At 44.7% G+C, this 19,492-nt stretch overlaps 2 protein-coding genes across 2 annotated transcripts; one reads left to right on the forward strand and one right to left on the reverse strand.

Moving 5' to 3' along the window:
- On the forward strand, positions 1-14,206 carry LOC118284602 (ras-GEF domain-containing family member 1B-B). The gene is made up of 14 exons (XM_035607437.2): positions 1-268; positions 6,915-7,505; positions 7,632-7,754; positions 8,226-8,363; positions 8,469-8,684; positions 9,157-9,231; positions 10,721-10,813; positions 10,943-11,045; positions 11,386-11,465; positions 11,622-11,717; positions 11,838-11,933; positions 12,333-12,456; positions 12,589-12,661; positions 12,772-14,206. The coding sequence occupies exons 2-14, from the start codon at positions 6,921-6,923 to the stop codon at positions 12,803-12,805; spliced, it is 1,836 nt and encodes a 611-aa protein (XP_035463330.1). The 5' UTR covers positions 1-268; positions 6,915-6,920; the 3' UTR covers positions 12,806-14,206.
- A 70-nt stretch (positions 14,207-14,276) lies between these two features.
- On the reverse strand, positions 14,277-16,408 carry LOC118284604 (anthrax toxin receptor 2). Its single transcript, XM_035607443.2, has 6 exons — positions 16,172-16,408; positions 15,971-16,021; positions 15,473-15,568; positions 15,088-15,261; positions 14,784-14,864; positions 14,277-14,437 (listed from the first exon to the last, which is right to left on the reverse strand). Exons 3-6 carry the CDS (start codon positions 15,476-15,478, stop codon positions 14,399-14,401), a joined length of 300 nt encoding a protein of 99 aa, XP_035463336.1. The 5' UTR covers positions 15,479-15,568; positions 15,971-16,021; positions 16,172-16,408; the 3' UTR covers positions 14,277-14,398.
- Between the last annotated feature and the right edge of the window lie 3,084 nt (positions 16,409-19,492).

Here is a 19,492-nt window from a genome sequence, read left to right on the forward strand (position 1 = left end):
ACGCCTCGTCGCTCATTGCGGTTCACTACGAACGAACTCCTTCGCCGCTTCCACAGTGACTCGACCGGGAGGAGGAGAGCTGCAGACGCACAATGGAGCCGAGCGCAGCGCGCAGACACTGAAACGCTCATCCGTGTGGGGCTCTTTTTACGCACCACCGTGCCCGTTTCATCCCGGTGCGGAGACTGAGTCCAACATCGGACGTTTTTTTTGCAAATAGATTGGACAGTGTTTGTTTTTGTTTACGTTTCGCTGCATCACACAAGAGGTAAGTTGATCATGGTGGGGATCAATAATTGGTGAAATTATGCATCAAGGTCGGGGAAAAGAAACTTTTTTGTTTTTTTAATGGATTGAAATCTGTAATGTAACTGCTGATGATTAATGGAGTCGTAACATATCACTCTACCCAACACAAAATGATATGTTTATTTCATCTAATTTAGCATCTCTATAATGAAACTTTGACCCAATCTAGCATATAAAGTCGTGTTAATTCAAGAGCTTATGTTCACACAAACCAATGCACAAGAAATAAATCACCCATCAAGTCTTTTCTCCTCCTCATGGCAACATGTGTTGTTGTTGTTGTTGTTGTTGTTTACCACCGCCCTCCATAGGAGTTATAATTAGTCTGGCTGTCATCCACATTACTCACCACCAGCACCTGCGATGGGACTGTGGTTGTTGCACAGCATGGCTTCTTTTCACAGTCAGCTTTTACTTTTGCTGTGTTCTGACTCACTTGGAGGCTCATAATGTGGACCAGGCATGGTGTGTGTGTGTGTGTGTGTGTGTGTATGTGTGTGTGTCTGTGTGTCTGTGTGTGTCTGTGTGTGAGAGAGAATAACAGATTGTGTGCTTGTCTGTAGGGGAAAGAAAAAAGAACGAGAGCCACAGTGTGTGTGTGTGTGTGTATGTGTGTGTGTGTGTTCTTCTGCCCAAAAGCTTGAATCATCTCTTTGTCTCACCAAACACCTTTTTTTTTCTTCCTTTTTCTAAATAAACCTGCAGTCAGTCCCCCTAACCTGCTGGGAAAAAACAGTGCCCCAGTTTGCTTCACAAGTCAGGCTGCTCAAATTAAAGTCAAATTAAATAGTTAAACTGATTCAATAATTAACAGTAATGCAGTCAGGGAGACCTTTGGGACGTCAGCTGGTCTAAAGACGCAAAAAAAAAGCAGTTGTTTTAATGTTGCAAAGCCACTTAATCCGGCTTTGCTTTCACAAACGTTTGTGAAATCTGTGGGTTTATAGAGATTCGAAATATAAAAAAAGATGTGTGTGTGTGTGTGTGTGTGTGTGTGTGTGTGTGTGTGTGTGTGTGTGTGAGAGAGAGAGAGAGAGTAACAAGCCCCTACACAAGCTTAGGTTTATTATATCGTAGCAGCAGAGGAGATAATTTGTCTTTATCCTTTCTGACTCTAGGTTAATACTGTACTAGCCTACCAGATCATAGGTGTGTGTGTGTGTGTGTGTGTGTGTGTGTGTGTGTGTGTGTGTGTGTGACTGTGTGTGTGCGTGCGTGCGTGCGTGCGTGTTTGCCTCTATGCACTTATTTGTGTGGCGCCTACACACGGAAATGCACACTTGAATGCATTGTATGTGTGTGTGTGTGTGTGTGTGTGTGTCTGTGTGTGTGTGTGTGTGTGTGTGTTCGTGGGGGTGGGGGGGGGGAAACAGGACCAGCAGTGGATGAATTGTATCTCTGCAGCCGATCTCAGTCAGGTGTTTGTCTGTGTCCGGCTCTGTTTGTCTCTGTTTATCTGATCGAGGTGCAGGTGCAGAGAGGTTTTTTTTACGGTGGTCATCATCATCGGGGTCCCGGCGTCTGGTTGTTAGGCCTCATCTGACCCTCGCGCTTACTCAAGCGCGAGCTGAGCAGTTTGTTTGGGGCTCTGTGATGTTTCCCCGGACTTTGGTTTGGGTCGTTAGGTCATGTGGTGGTGATGGTGGTGGTGATGATGATGATGATGATGATGATGCTTAAAAGTGTGGCGATCATGGTGCCGGGAGGACCTGTGGTGCAGTTTGGAAAAAAAGAAAAAAGGAATTTAAGGAAAACCATCTCAAAACACTGGATTATGGGTGTAACATGGTGGAAACAGCTTTGCATGCTTGGACAGCCGTGGAGAAGAAAATAACATCTGGACTGATGCTCACTTCAGCAGGTTTATTCAAACGTGTATAATTAGTATGGACACAACAGACGAAGACGAGTCCAGTCCGATTCGTTGGCTTGTTTCTGACAACCTCAGAATGAGCCTGAGACCCAGATCCAGAAGCAGCATTCAGCATTCACACTACACACATCTTAAAAAGACGCAACACAAGCACAACCTGGCTTTGACCTCATCGCATGCCCACACTTGATCTCTGTGAGATCCTTGTTATGTCCCGGATTTGGTACAAAATCTTGATGTTTTTCTTGTATTGACCATTGTAAAACATATTGGCCGGGTTCTGTTCCAGATTTAGGGACTGTACACAAATTCTAAGAAGAAAGAGATCAGAAATGGCAGTTTTTTGTCCTGATACCTTTTTTGTGTGTGTGTGTGTGTGTGGAAGAGCAAGGGGAGGGTCTTCTGGCGCATCCTTATTATGAATTTTTATTTTCTTGTAGCCTTAAAACACAATGAAATGGATGAAAATAAGCAAGATGTGTGGTCGGGCTGTTTAAAGGGTTAACTCCGGTACGTGCAACACTGTTTCATTTGGAGCTTTGACAAAAACCACGAGTAAGTGATACGAGCGCAGCCTGGACTTTAACCTCGCTTACTGCCAAGAATAAGGCCGACTGCGAAGGGTTTCCCCTTCGAGGAGCATGCTTCTCCTTTCCGACACTCCTTTACCTGCTGCAAGTCGTTGGTGTCAAAGTGCACTTGGGTGCCAAGATAGCGCCGCGCTATATTGGTCTTTTACTACTCTGGAATTGTTTTACAGGTGCAGGGTGCTCCGTGGCGACTTTTTAATCTCACACGCGCCACATGTCCTCGTTGTGCTGATTTACATTCTGAACTTTACACGCAGATAATGGGCACGTATCAGAAGCCTTGTTGGAACTTATTAGGTTTCAGTGTCATCTGTGTTCAAATTATACTGGGGGATAAGGACAGACTATCCCATCAATCAATATCCCATCAACTTCACAGCTTTACTGGTTTACTTTCGCAGCTTTTCAACTTCTGATAACTTTTCGCTGCAACATGCCCGTTGAAAGACGGTGATACTTTGAAATATGTAAGGCCCCGGCTTTAAGTCCTCACATTTGCTTTAGACGTCACAAAAAAGAGAGGGGCCTTTGTTAATGAATCTTCACTTGTCCCTTTCAGCTCCTGCTGTAGTAGTGAACCATCGGGGGATTTCGGCACTGACTATTGTTCGGCCGACTATTGTACGTGGATGCTTGCTGGGCCCAATTGGCTTTGAATAAGGAACAATTAAGAAACGACCAAGTTAGCCGCGTCCTGCACGCCGCCCGGTGGGATTGCACTTGTCACCCTCAATATGTGACTTTTCGATATGCTCCTCCTCGACCGCCGTGGCAAAGACAGATTCCTGTGCGTTCATTGCGCTTCTAAATAATAGGGCAGATTTATGGCCCCGGTTACAGGATGTCTGTCAAAGTATAATGAGCGTTCACACACCTTACAGGAGGAGAACGAGAAAGTCTGCCTTGCTGTGGTTTGACTGATGTGAAAATGATCCCGGCCCCTCGGTTCACGCAGAGGCAGCGGCGCCATACGGCCTGACGCTGGAAAAACCATCCATGAGTGTGTGAAAGCTGCTGTGTGTGTGTGTGTGTGTGTCTGATCTGCCGTGATCTGCTCTGATCTCTTCCTGGGGGTCTTTGTGCGGTTGTTAATGCCATGACAGGACAGATAATACCTCCATTGTTGAAGACCCCCCCCCCCCCCCCCCCCCCCCCCCCCCCCGTTTCTCGCCTCCCCCTCCTGTTGGAACTGGCCTCAGAATACCTTGGTGTACCTTTAAAAACCACATTGTGTGATTTTTAGAGAAAGGGTCTAAAGTTGAAGCCCTTGGGGTGAAAAGATTTAGCTTGTTTTTCCGTTTTTTGTCTTCAGCTCTGGAACAAAACTGGGACGAAGTTAGACTCGCACTTGTTTCGGCAAAAACCTGCAGGGATCCGAGAAGGAAGCTAGTCCAGCTGCAGAACAAATGGATGAACACCACCGCTGCCCCCAATGAATTTATTCTTTTCAGATTTAGAGAAAAAAGAAAACTCGAAAAGAAGCTTTTAAATAGTAAAATAGGCTCTAAAATCCAGACAAAGGCGGCGTTCACGTGCTGTAGGACATTTCATTACCGTCACCTCTATTGCAAAAGTTTTCTTTCAGGCAATTTGTACTGTAATCCAATGATATTTGCCTGCGGCTCCATCAAAGGCTCAAATGGCAGGAACCTTCTGGTGAACCTTGTCATGACATGTAAGTCGACACACACACTTTCGGTCTGCGCCATTGGTCAACACAGGACTTATTATCTGTTGTGTGGCATTAAGAGACGGATGTAGGTTGAAGAAAAAAAGTGCGCAATGTTTCCTACGTATTTTTTTCAAAAGTTCAATACATGAGAAAAACCCGTGCACACAGGAACCTTCATCCCTGTGGTTTTCGGTCGGTACAATGTTTAACCAGAACTATACATTTATGCCCTTTTCTTTTTTTCTTTTTTATCGCCACATCAGACCTCTTCGTAAGGTCTTCAATCTTTAAAGTTTACAAACAAGAGGATGTAAACAATGCTTCCAATGTGAAATTGCGCTCGGAACGTCATCATTAAATCGCCCACAGCGAGTCCAACCTATGATTTGGAAAGAGTAAAATTTCAGTGGTGCAGCTTTGGGAGCCCGCAGCCATGCAAAGGGTCAACTCTTCAGGAAGTCGGTCTGGAAAAACCAAGGCTGCTTTTATATTTCTGGACGCGTCTTCTTCCTCTTGTGCAAGGTCGCCACTGGATGGATGCAAACAGAGAGCTCGGGGGAGGAAAACCAGGCGTCCAAACTGGGAGTAAATATCACTTAGTCAGATCCTTATCTCAACTCGATCACCAGGCCTGCGCCTTTTCCAGATTACATCTCGTAAACTCTGGGAAGGTAAAAACACGGTAATCTTTTTAACCGAGTTAGGAGGGAGAACAGCAGGCGGAGATCACAGGGTTCAGAAGACGGGCGGGCACTGGACGGGCTTACACTGGCACGCCGCCAGGCGCTGTGGTGTACAAGAGCGTATGAGTGTGTTGCTCAAACCATCACTTGTGTATGTGTGACACGTGTGTGTGTGTGTGTGTGTGTGTGTGTGTTTGGATTATACCTTCGCAGGGCTAGGCGCCATGGTGGACAAGAGTGTGTGAGTGTGTGTGTGTGTGTGTGTGTGTGTGTGTGTGTGTGTGTGTGTGTGTGTGTGTGTGTGTGTGTGTGTGTGTGTGTGTGTGTGTGTGTGTGTGTGTGTGTGTGTGTGTGTGTGTGTGTGTGTGTGTGTGTGTGTGAGAGAGAGAGAGAGATTGGCTCAGGCAGACACTCCTCTGTTGGCGCTGTGATGGACAAACAAAAGTCTGCCGGATTCCTGCAGGGTTTTGTTTTCTGGCACAGTGCGTACGTGCATGTGTATACGTCAGTGTGTGTGCGTGCGTGTGTGTGTGTGGCTAGACTTACACTGGCATGTGCTTCCAACAAGACAGACAACAGTAGCGGGATAACGATGGCTCCAGAGTTAAAGCACGCCTTGGTGGTGCTCTGGGATCAGCTTACCAACCTCAGATCCAATTATCTTAACCATTAAGACAAAGAATCATTGCTGTCTTGAGATCATCCATCTGTCGGCCCGTTTTTTTTTTTTTCTTCTTCTTTCTTCCCCCTTCATGCAGCCCCTGTTTCCAACAAGTTGGCTTCCAGAACGTAGAAGAAAAAAAAAGATAAAGCAATAAAGCAAAAAGACAGTGGAACAAAGCCAATTTGTCAAAGAATTCACCAACGAAATCACTTTTTTGCTTTTTCAGGGAGAGAAAGTAAATTCCACTCGGTGGTATCTTACAACACATTCAAAGCCAAAACAGTAAACAGAGGAGGGGTAAAATTATGTGATTAAGTGTAGTTTGCTTTCACAGACGCATCTAAGCCCCTGCGTTGCGTGATCGAGGGCGGGGGACTGAGTCACACACTACACACGATACGCGCGGTAGTAAAACAGACATCTGGTGTCATTGTTTTTCATTAACGGCAGATACAGTACAGCAGAGAGAGACTTCTTCTCTAACGTTGCCTGAAATAGGGTCAATCCATAGTAGCATAGTAAACAGCCGTGAATATTGGTTTGACTTCATAATGTCATTTTTAACCAGAAGGCATGAAGCACCATAGTTAATGTCACTGCTGAAACGATGAGACTCTGGATTATCTGATCAATTTGCATTAGCTGTCATTTATTCTTATTTCCTGGTTCCAAACACTTGCTTCTTTTTAATTAGTACAAATTGAAAACATTCAAACAAAAAAACCAATATGACGTGATTGACATCCTTCATTGTTTTCTAACTCTATTCCTAGAGACTATAAATCAATCACCGAATCGTAATCGAGTGATTTGTCAAAAAGTAATGTAAACTACAGCCATTTCTTATTTCACAACTGGTCTAGGGATGATCTGATGATATCTACGGATTATAATGAGGTCAACATGGGGGTTGATGATCGGATAGATGATGGCAAAACAATAACCATGAACATATTCACATGTTGCACAAATGTATTTTTATGTGTCAGTCTTCATATGAAATACTGAAATACCTATTTCGACTTAAAAGAGCAAAAACAAAAGTGCTAAAAATTACATATAGGTTGAACTTTTGTCCAAAGTGGCCTCCCCAAATGTCATCGTCCTTGTGTCTTTTCTTCAGGTCACCATGCCTCCCACGACTCCGTATGCGGGGAAGTTCAGCACTTGCGCGGCGTACAGCAGCAACAACAACAACCACGCGCAGCCTCACAGTCCGTACCGCAGCGGCACCGCTCCCAGACTGGCGAAGGAGAACCTCTACAACGGCGCCTACTCTGCGGCGGAAAACCCCTACGACATCCCGCAGCCTCACGGCTCCTACCGCAGCTCCTCTGTCTCCTCTGCGACGGCGAAGGAGCATCACTACACCAGCAGCTGCGCCGTCTCGGAGAACCCGTACTCGCCGCCGGCGCCGCAGCCGCAGCAGCAGCAGCAGCCTCGCAGCCCCCGACAGCACAGCAGCTCCTGTCCGGGCCGCGCATACCGCCACACCACCGCCGCCGCCGCCGCCGCCGCCACCAGCAGCAGCAGTTGCAGCAGCAGCGAGCAGTCCTCCTGTCGCAACACCTCCGCCGCGGGGAAAGCTCGTCTTCACGGACATGGCATCACCGCTAGCTATGGGGAGATGTGTTACCATGACAATAGTTTGGTTTCAGCATCTCTTGAGGCTCTGATCCAGCACCTGGTCCCCACGGTGGATTACTACCCTGACGTGAGTACTGGCAAATGTACCCCTCGCCATGGTCAAAGGTCAAGTTCAGTCTGAGAGACAGTGTCGCCCTTTTGCTGTCCCGCGTTTGTGTTTTTCCTGAGAGCTGTTTTGTCTCCTCGCCATTAGAGATCGTACGTGTTCACCTTCCTGCTGAGTTCTCGCCTCTTCCTGCATCCGTACGAGCTCATGACGAGGGTTTGCCACCTGTGCGTGGAGCAGCAGCGGTCCGGAGACGCCCTGCTGGACAAGGTGGGAGGATATTTTTTTTCTACGCACACACGCTGTCATAATTATTTCTCTCCGCGGTCACTCGGTCTCAAGCACACACCCGCACAAACAATGTCACACTCTCACCCACATACACACACGCACACTCCTGTGCGCGCGCACGCAAACACACAAACGCCTCTGTCGGTCTTTTTTTTGTGGGAGGAAGTATTTATCGACTATGTCATTAGCAAAGACGTTCCAGACAGACAGATGGGATTCAAACTGGCACTGGGGAAGTAAAATCGAAAGGGACACATTTAATGGGAACAATAAAGTAAACAAATGAAGAAATAGCGTCAGCATTTTGTCTCAGAAATGACACGGGTCAAGAGAGTTTAGAGTTTGTCCCGAGACCGATCACATCCATAAATCCTATTAATTGATTTAACGTGTCCTTTTCGCTGACGCCTAACATGTCGTACGATGTTTGTTTGGTTTTTTTTTTTAAAGATCCGTTTCCGCGAGGTGGCGCCCAAGCTGGTGCAGCTGCTGACCGAATGGACGGAGACGTTTCCGTACGACTTCAGGGACGACCGGATGATGCGCTGCCTCAAGGACATGACGCATCACGTGGCCCGCGGCGATGAGGTCAGTCTAGTCGCTCCTTCTTGGTCACGACACTTCTTCTTTTGGCGTCGTCTTCTTGTGAGTGGCCTTGTCTCACGATTCGTGTTGCTTGTGTCGTGCGTCCAGTACTCTTGGCGAGCCATGCAGCAGATGACCCAGCGGCTGATCAAGCGGCTGTCGGCGCTCGGCCAGTACGAGGAGGCCGTGGCCGCGCTCAACGCCGTGGCCACGGAGCGGCCCGCCTCCCTGAAAAGCAAACAGGCCTCGGGCCAGCGGGGCGACGTCCTGAGCACCTGCGACGACCCCTTCGTCCTCGCTCAGCAGCTCACACACATCGAACTGGTGAGTAACCTCGTCCTTATTGGAGCTTTTTTCTCTCTTTTTTTAGGTCCCATGTGTGATCATTTATTTGGAGGACGATCTGTAGCTGTCTCTCTGATTTTGGATTTTATACGTCTTTACATGTGGTTGCTACTTAAATGTTCTTTTTTTTTTCACCAAACTAAATTAGGTAGGTTTATTGTTTCTGTGGTTTATTGGTTCCTGCGTTGTTTGTGTTTTTTATATCTTGGTTTTATTATTTTCTCCATAAACCATACAGTGTCGTCTGCTTTAGCAGCAGCAGTGCATATAGGAAGTTAACATCCTTGAAATAACATTGTTATTTCATACATAAATATGGATGAATTGCTTTCAGTGTCCCTTTTCGTCTTGACTCCCATCCTCCCCTTGTCTCATCTGTCCTCATCTTTCTCTTGTATATTACTGTCGGTGTTGGTCCTGATTGTCTTCTGCTCCTGTTCTCCGCCTTCAGGACAGACTGAGTTTTATCGGACCGGAGGAGTTCATCCAGACGTTCGCCATGAAGGATCCCCTGGAGAACCATAAGGTACCAATTGAGGCTGGATGCACGGGCGCCAAAAATATAATCTCTCTCAGCTTGTTCTTAGACTGTGGATCACAGTATTTCTCTTTTTGCACAATCCAAGTCACAACCCTGCAAAACCGTTTTACAGATTTACTGCGATTTATCTTCTGCTTTTTCTGTCTGTTGCTGATCAAAAGATTTTTTTTTCTGAATGACTGATGCTTGTATTTGCATTGAACGAGAGTTGATTTCACAAAGTCATCCAAGTTAAATTAACTAATTAGTGGGTTTTTTCAGAGTCAGAATTAGCAGATGGATCTAACCACACTGCCACAGCTTGATATATATAGTTTTATATAAAGTGTAACGACAGCTAAGGAATAACAGTGACCTGCTTTCAATTATCTGCAGCAAAGCGATGATACAGGCTGTAGTAGTTTGTAAGCCTTTCTTCATTATTTTGATTAATGGTCTTCTCATTTTTCGCTTTAAGAAAAATTTGCGGTCTCCTTCACTTCAAGATTATTTGCCTTTGAGACCACATAAAAGATCCGTAAGGGAAATAAAATTTGAATTTGTGCAGCATTTTTTTCATAATTTTATTCCAAATGTAGCTTTTGAAAATGCCGCACACATAGTATGAAAGAGCCATTCTACGTACGTCTAAGTGTATCTGAAGGGCACTCTCCCTCCTAAGTGGTCCAGTGAGTCAGCTGAAGGGCTGATTTCAATCAGCGCGGCTGAGAATAGGCTTCCGGCTGGTGTTCGTGGCCGCGCTGCTACATCTCGGCCCGCACCGCTTATGTAAGCCACCACTTTGCACAAAAGGGAGGTTGAGTCAGCGCAAGGGGTCCCGAAGTGTGGAAGGGGAGTTTGGAGTGGAGTGGGTTGGCTGGTGTTGTGTAAGCGCTTAAATGGAGCTGTGAATCTCCGGCATTACATCATCACGGCCAAGTCAAGTTTATTTATACGCACAGCTTTTATAATGTTTATTTATTAAAAAAAAAAAAAAGAAAAGAAAAAGGCAGTGCCTCTGGCAAACAAGGTCAACACAGAGTGTCTGTGAGAAAAAAGAAAAAAAGCCGATGTAAATGAGGTGGGAACAACAACAGACGCGTCACAGGTCCAAGGGTTGTGTGGGTGTGAGGGCTGTCAAGTTACCTCCGATTTCTTCTATTATTTATTGGACTCTTGAGAACATTCTAATGCAGATGTTCATGAAGCTAATGAGATTCACAATGTCGCCCATGACTAAAAAAGAATTAAAAATCCAAAACCAATTTTGGAAAAAAATATCTTGACTCATGGTTTACTTACTTGCATTTTTCTGATGCTTGTTCAGCCACATCCAATGGTCTTCCTCCCTCTGCTTGCTGAATGAGACCACGTCTCAGTCTACCCGCACATCCCACCATTCTCTCGTTAAAAGACTGAGGCTGACAAATGCACACAAATATGGGAACACTGATTAATAAAACATAAACTTAAATCACGTCCTGTTATTTTTCAGGGTTTCTTCCGGAAGCGTAAAACCAGCAACCTGGAGGCCTACGTCAACTGGTTCAACCGACTGAGTTACCTGGTGGCCACTGAGATCTGTATGGTACGTGTATTCCTTTTTTTAATACATATCCAGATTCATTCAATTTGAACTGAAGCTAAAACTTGTGCCTGTACGGTGTGTGATATGACAGCTTTGCCTGACTTCCTGTCATGTTCTTGCTCATTACAGCCGGTGAAGAAGAAACACCGAGCGCGGATCATCGAGTTCTTCATCGACGTGGCTCAGGAGTGTTTCAACATCGGCAACTTCAACTCCCTCATGGCCATCATCAGTGAGTACAGGGAAAACAACAACACGTGATTAATAGGCAGCTCCTCCCACGTACTGTTTGAATAACAGGTGGTCTCTGGGAAATGATTTTTCCTGATTAGTTGTTCATGATGGTCAATAAATGGTGAAAAATGAAATTGTGTTTCCCCTAAACCCCGATAGTTAAATTGTAGTTCCCATCATTTCTTTGTTGAATAGCCAGTAATAAAAATTGACGACGACGCAAACAAATACAGTGTCGTCTGGAGTTCATTCAGTCCGAGTTACCGCAGCCCGCTCAGTTTCTTAGGTTTGTCTCTGTAAATACTTTTGTTTACTCAGTATCGTCTCTTGTCTCTCAGCCGGGATGAACATGAGTCCTATCGCCAGACTGAGGAAAACCTGGAGTAAAGTCAACACAGACAAATTTGAAATCCTGGAGGTGAGAAAAACCTGCTTGTGTACTTCTGTTGTTCACTCGTACGTGTCGCGGGTCAGTGGTTTTGAAGACTTTACGTTGTAGAAGAGGTTTTCCAAGACTTCCCATGCCCCGTGTGCTCGTGTTTGCTCAATGTCGCCTTTGTCTGATCTCCTTCAGCATCAGATGGACCCGTCCAGTAACTTCAGTAACTACCGCACTGCGCTCCGCGGCGCCACCCAGAGGTCTGAGACGGCTCACAGCAGCCAGGAGAAGGTGAGAGAGAGAGAGAGAGAGAGAGAGAGCGCACAGGATTGTTCCATAAAGAAAAAAAATCTAATATCAAATGTAAAAATGTGAATGTAAAACAACTGTTGTCTTCTTTTCCCCTCCCAGATTGTGATTCCCTTCTTTAGTCTGCTTATCAAAGACATCTACTTCCTGAACGAGGGCTGTGCCAGCAGGCTCGCCAATGGACACATCAACTTCGAGGTCAGTACACAGTTCCAGCTCCTGAGTGTTGATCGACTCCGTCGCTGTGTTAATTACTGACCAAGGAGAAAAAAAAAACAGCGTTGCATGCTCGAGCACTCACAGTTATATTTGACCAATCCCTGTCGATACAGAAACAGTTTAGGCCTCGAGAAGAGGCTTTCACTTGTGATGAAGTGACGCCCTCTTGTGGCAAAGAAATTACAAAACTCTTCTTTCTCCTTGTTTTTCTTTTCATAGGACATTAATATACAGTTTTATGAAGATTTTTTTTTCTTATAGTGCATTATGACCATGCGGGGTTTTGTCTATATAGTGGATCAGTACGAGCCAACGAGATGTTTCTTTGTTAAACTGGCGTCAGTGTGAATGAAGTCCGTCGTCATTGTGTCCCAACAGAAACTGTGGGAGCTTGCGAAGCAGGTGAGCGAGTTCCTGGTTTGGCGTCAGGTGATTTGTCCGTTCGACCGAGACCGACGGATCCTCCAGTACCTCGTCACCACGCCGGTCTTCAGCGAAGACGGTCAGTGTCCGATCTCCTCCGCGTGTATCTCCTCGTGTACATGTCACTCAACTGTCAGGTGCCGTGGCGGTTCGCCACCAGGTGGGGAATCGACTCAAACTCAAAAGGCTTTGTCTCGTTCTGTTGCTACAGAGCTGCACCTGGCCTCGTACGAGAGCGAAGGACCGGAGAACAACATGGAGAAAGACAGTCGTCGCTCTCTCAGGTGGGCGTGGACAATCGCATCACATCACAATCGATCAAACAGACTTCACCTAAGCGCGAAAATGAAGTAATCAATAAAGTAACGCTGGTGATTTGTGCTCTTTTTTCCAGATCGTCCCTTTCGCATCGCGAGAATCGGTCCTAAGAGAAAGATCTCCTGTGCACTACAGACTCTAAATGAGCAAGGAGGGTTGTTTTTATATATATATATATATATATATATATATATATATATATATATATAAAAGCTACAAATCTACCCAATTTATCTTATGGATACATATTTTTGACATTCCCACGGAAAAGAAGGACAAGAGATGCAGCGGGGCCCATCCTCTGACAGATAAAGAGACTATTATCTGGGCTTTGAGATCGCAAGGAGCGTCGATGATTTAAGGACCCCGGTGCTGCCGTCTTTTTGAATCGAATGATTCCCGAGAGGAGCCGAGGTTACTGATGTGGAGTACAAACCGTGCTTCTTCTTCATCATCATCATCATCATCATCGTCATGGGCTCCTGTCTGAGGCACTTAGATGGACATCAGGCGAAGGAAGGAGCGGCCTTTTCTTCCAACCTCGTTGGTTACAGCACTAGCACTGTTTTCCTGTGGAAATGGCTGGAAGAGCTCGGTATAAAAAAAAGAAAAAAGAAAACCCGCAGAGAGAGGAGAGATCCACCCCGGGCCATCGATCTGTATTATAAATAATGGGCTGACAAATCGCTTTTCCAAGTGCTGTTGCTGCTTGTTGTCTTATCAAGTGCTTGATTCAGTGCCAGCACGTTAAGCGTAACCTGCACCGCGTCTAGTCCATTTGCTCCCACTTTGCGCATAGCTCCAACATCTCGCTAAAATAGGAGTGAACGCATCAGCCGCATATGCTCATGTTTTGCTCTCAACATTTTGTGGTGCGCGGCACTTTTCCTGCGTACTGGTGATGCAAAGTTGTGCGAGTGACCGCAGCGGCGTGATAATCATGCGACTTAAATCAAAATGCACTTCAGTGTGGTCTTCGCGTGTTGTATTATAGGATTTGGTGACTCCTATTTTAAGGCGTCTTTCTATACAGTATTAAGTTGTATTTTGTATCAGAAGACTTAAAAAAAATTGATTGTGTTTTCTCTTTCAAGTACTTTCTCCGAAGTTTCACCGTGAGCTTGTTGCTGGTTGGCCGGCTCTGTGATGTTAAGCTATTTTGTTAATACGCCGGTTCACGTGCGGCAAAGACACAAACTGATGTGTGTTATAGAAGCTCGTCCTCCTCTTCATCTCATCCGTGATCATGTGAGCGTGATGTTGTCGTTTTAAAATCTGTCTGAGTGAAAGTGATGCTACAGTACATTTCTTTGTTTTCTTTAAGAAAAAAGGCTCATTTTATGTTCCATATGTTTTATAAAGTGTTTCTCATGTATGCATTTTTTTTCAGTGTTTGGGTTATTTTGTGTATCATATGTGTCAACGGCGGTCAGGGTACTTGTACTGAAGGCCTTTGTGAAAAGAGAAATATATATTTTTCCTTTCAAATAAACAAAATAATTGAACAAAAATGTGTGATTTGGTTTTAACTGCTTCAAAAAAACGAAAGCAAGCGGGTTAAAAGATTTTCTGAACACAGAATATAAGTAAAGGAATTTATTTACAATATACATCCCGACATTCATCTCTTTAAGTGCACATACTGGTCGTCTTTGGCCAAAAAAAGGAATAAAGTGAAAAGTGTCGATCCTCACGTTTGAACGTCAGCGACTCTGAACTCTGGTGAAGTTCATGCAGCGGCCCTGGAAACGACAAGTCAAAGTTAAATGAAGACACTTTTTCTGCAGTAAAAAGATATTTTTTACAATGAATGTGAGACAAAACAACACAAGCAAACCTGAAACCGTCATCATCCATTATCTGGCAACATATCCACACAATTTGTCACTTAAGGACCACATCAAATTTTTAAATATGAAGGAACCTGTTGACATTTGAGTCTCATGCCTGAATCAGGCAAATTTATTGACAGAATATAATATAGTCACTCTTTGGTGGCTGCCGACAGCCCAGATGGAAGAACTCAAAGCGGCAGTGTTTCCCTTCATCGGACATAAATAGACATTAATATCTGCAGATATTTCTTACCTTGTCCCGATGCGTCGGCCTCATGATTGCCACTCTGTCGTACTGTCTTCTCAGTAACGCCAGCAACGCATCAAAACGCCCCTGAAGGTCGAGTCGGGAATCAGGTTGAGTCAATTAAAAACAGAACATAAAAAAAAAAAAGATAATAAAAGGTCTAAAACATCTCTTATAATGATGGGATCATTGGATATTTAAGCAGCCAACGTGGAGTTGGAAATAACTAATAAGTAATTTATCTCAAAATTGTTGACATGACTTGGTGCAGAAGGTCCTTGACTGTGGACCATAATGACCAGTCTCTCACCTTGATGGGAGTGTACCATTTGGACCGCGATGAGGGGCTGTACACAGGAGCAGGTCTTGGCGGGGGTCGGGGTATGATGGGCTCCTCCACTTCCTCCGGCAAAGTGACCACAGCGTTTTTGGGTCTCTCAAGCCGAGTACCCTCCTCTGTGGATCCCTTCTGCCCCCAGCGCACCTAAAGCAAGTGCAATGAGTACAGGCGACAGATATCCGTTGCGGCGCAGCGGCCAAATGATTCTCGAACTCACACGGACTTTATCCCCACAATTACCAATGTGTGTGTTCATCGGCTCTTAGACTTAGTAAAATGTTGACGCCTGCCTTAATGAGTGGAGGTTTCATAAATGGATGGTCTACATGATCATTGTGTCTGTATTGTTATTTACCTCCATGCGTTTGATTCCTCCGGGTCCCCTGCCTCCGTAGTATGAAGCGTCCACCGTGGGCCACCTGTGTTTGGGTGAGAGGTCCTCTTCCAGCTCCTCAAAAACGATAGAGGTTCATTCAAATAACTTTACAGTGAGGCCCAAGAACAAGAAGGTTACTAACCCAGTGTGTTGTGGAGCTCTAACACAAAATCACTGTACAGTGTTGCTATGTGAAATTACCATGACAAACAATTTTAAATGAGTCTACACGAAACAGCTTGACTGAAAGATGAAGACAATTCATTGGTGGTGCAGTACCATTTATGGTCACCGGAGGGTGATAACAAACGATAACGCTATATAAAGTTGTTCCTGGAGTTTTGACCTCTCAAGACTTTTTTCTGTTCTCCATGCACTTTGGAAGTAGGTCAGTCCCTACCCTGTTTCTAGAAAAAATGGAGTCAAAATGAGTCAATGCCAAAACGGCAACATATGGGTGAAACCAAAGCTACTCACAATGACGGGAGGTGGAGGAGGGGGGCGAGCAGGGGGCGGGTCTCTGATCACCTGTAAGAAATGCGGGTTAATACAGAAACTGAGGCCAAAGTGCCACATTAAAAGAGACACTTGAACTTGTGGGCTACTTCCATAAATAACAATAGCACCGAGTGAAGGCCTAAGTCTGAGTCATACACACTCAAACATATATAGACTCACCACAGTGCAGCAAAGAGGCCAGAACCACCAGAGCAAAGCCAGAACCAGCAACAGCAACAGAGCCAACAGCAGCCAGAGCACCCAGGTCCCATCAGACTGCAGTGCTCGCGCGCACGCACGCACACGCACACGCACACACACACACACACATCAGCGACACACATCATATAATTCATTAGAAAATTCATTCTTTTAATATTTGAACGTCTTCAAATGTCAAACTGAGGGTTTTTTGATTTGCACTATATGACTGATACTTACACATGTTGTGGCATGAATGGTGATGGGACTGGAGATGAAAGATTGTCCATTGTTCAGACTAACCAGCACTTCGATTGATCTGGAATGATCACAACAACAAAACCACATCAGAAGAGGAAATAGTTCCTGCGCGCCTGGCAAATTCAGAAAATAGCACGGGAGGCGTGTGCGTGTGTGTGTGTGTGTGTGTGTGTGTGTGTGTGTGTGTGTGTGTGTTTGCGGTAAACAGAAACAAATTCAAAATACAGAATGAAGACGGGATTCATCTTTGCCATAAATATTTTTTATGTGAAAGTTTTTTAATAATCAGTGCTTTCAAGAGGCTGAAAACTCAAATTAGCCAAACTACTATCCCTCTAGTGACTATTACTCAACCTTTCGTCTGTTGTTCATTCATTTCTCAGCCTTTTAATGATAAGAAAACAAGTTAAACAGGAGTGACCTTTCACCATTTCTTCATTTTAAGGGCTACAAAGTGTGAGTAGCACTATTATGCCTCTCTGTAACCTTGTCAGCGTCCCTGCTATTAGTGCCAACAAGACTGGCTGGTTGAAAAAGGACGTCATTTGCCATTCATGTTCTTATCATATTTCGGACAGATTTCCTTGTTTCTCCATTAAAGTTTGATGGTAAAACAAAGTTTGTTTATGAACTCGGCCGAGTTTGTTTCTGCTCTGTCCCCGAGGAGGGATCAAACTGTGCGTGAGTGTTTCAGTACAGAGGGAGAGTGGGTGAGACGTGACGGGAAGCGAGCGGCGACTGGGGACCGGTATGGGAGAGAGAGAGAGACAGAGGGTGCTGTTTGAAATGCAATCAGCTTTGTGCTCGCTCTCCAAATGCCACCGAGATATTCTGGTCGTCCTGGCTCCTGTTCATCCAACACTTCAAGCTGTTTGAGCCGTTTACAGATTTCACTGTCAACATTGTTCTCGTTTTCTCTCCCGCAACAGATTCTCTAGTTTCTAATTTCAACCCCGGGCCCATCGTGGGGAAATGTTAACAGGACTGAAACTTGTAATGCAAATGTATTCAATAATTTTCTTTGACATTGCTGTAAAGGAAAGTGTTTATGAGTACCAGTTTGGTGAGTGTATTCCTGATGTGACACCGTTGCTTACAAACACACTTCCCGTCGGGCCTGCGTCAACTCGGTGCTGCCATGGCGATAATGACGATTATAAAATGATACTGTGCCAAATGACGTTACACAACTGGATCTCTATTTCACAAAGATCCCTGTCTTCTTCCATTTATGGGAAAGTCCGGCTCTGTGTTGGCGTGACAGTGAGAGAAATGTTTGACGGGTCTCTAATACTGTATCTACACGTGACAAACTCAAATTTGGTGATAATTCCTTTTCACCATAATCGATAAAAGAACAGACCATGTGACATAATAAAAGCTTCAGTTATTATTTTCACTGTTTAAACTTGAGTGCGGTTTCACAGCTCTGTATTAGGGGAAAAAAAGTAGTTACCTTTTATTTGTAGGGTATAAAACTATGCATCATTACCTTTAAATAATAATGATCATGTGACCATAAGTATGCTTTGACTCTACAATATATAATATAGGTTGTTGTTAGATCTTTTAATTACAACGTGAGTGTTGACTTACTGTCCAACCTCGTGCAGAACAGGAGCTGGGCACAGCAGATAGCCGTCTTTAACTACTGTTGGCTTCTGGTCTGAGAAGAAACAGTAACAAATACAAAATTAAAAAAATATACAAAAGTTACCTACAACTCAACAGTAAATGAAAAATAAAAACACATCACTTTGGCTTGCAGAACAGTTTGACCGACTCACGGAAATGCTGTTGATGGAGATTTATTTCCTGAAATGTGTCATATTGTATTCTACATACTACAAATTGCCATCCTGATATTCCATGTGTATAATAAATTGGTAGAAAAGTATCAGCACATTTTTTTCAACTTGTATTGTTTGTAAGTGTTTATAATGCCATGCTATCCCCAGAATCAAATCTAACTTAAATTCATATTGAAATTTAGGTGCCGTTTTCTGCATATTATTTAATCATAAAATATTCGGAATATGATATCTAATATCAAAATATCACAGCCAGGGCAAAGGAAAGAAAACCCAAAGCCACAAAGCAACAGCAAAAGGGGGAAACAAAAGAAAAACATCACAGCAGAAGAGACAAAAAGTGAGTAATATTAAGGAAGATATAATGCAGCATACAGTCATGTGATACCTCATCATGTCCTCTCCGTGACACTGCCCTCCCTCCCTCCCTCCATTGATCCTTTAATAGACCAACGACACAGACAGCATGTCCTCCCCTCCCCCCGCTCGGCCTCATAATGTCTCCTCTGTTCTCCAGCCGAAGTCAATAAAGAGCAGCTACTGTTTGTTCCTGGGCGTCATGACACTGACTCTCCACTGCAGCACAGACATCTGCACGCTGGATCTATTTTTTCACTACATACATGATGTTGGCCCAGTGTGCAGCTGCACACGTTACCGTCAGTGCAGCATTGATTCATTCCTCTCGGGGGGCTATGTCTGCATCCTTATTATCATCCAAAAGCAAAATGTACACCAATCAGCCACATGTCAAATATGACATCATAAAATCAGTGACTGGTTTTAATGGTATGTCTGATTGGTGTATATAAGCCGACCTCTGGTGCGCTACAATGTGTCGATTGCGTTGTTTACTGACTGTGTGTGTTCTGATTGACGGTGAGGAAGCAGAGTACGTTGTCCATTCGCCTCGATCCACTGAAGCCGCTGCCTCTCAGCACCACATCGAAAGACTCTGGGGGAAAAAACATTGGACACGTGACACAAGCGATGACACGTACTGCACTTAGAATTCACCAGAAACAGCAATTCACCAAGGTGGGTACGTAGGTAGGTAGGTAGGGAGGTATGTAGGAAGGTAGGGAGGTAGGTAGGTAGGTAGGTAGGAAGGTCGGGTGGTAGGGAGGTAGGTAGGTATGTAGGTAGGTAGGTAGGTACAGTAGGTAGGTAGGTAGGTAGGTAGGGAGGTAGGGAGGTATGGAAGGGAGGTAGCTAGGTAGGTAGGTAG

The sequence above is a fragment of the Scophthalmus maximus genome, chromosome 20, assembly GCF_022379125.1.
Source record: "Scophthalmus maximus strain ysfricsl-2021 chromosome 20, ASM2237912v1, whole genome shotgun sequence".
Classification (NCBI taxonomy): Eukaryota; Metazoa; Chordata; class Actinopteri; order Pleuronectiformes; family Scophthalmidae; genus Scophthalmus; species Scophthalmus maximus.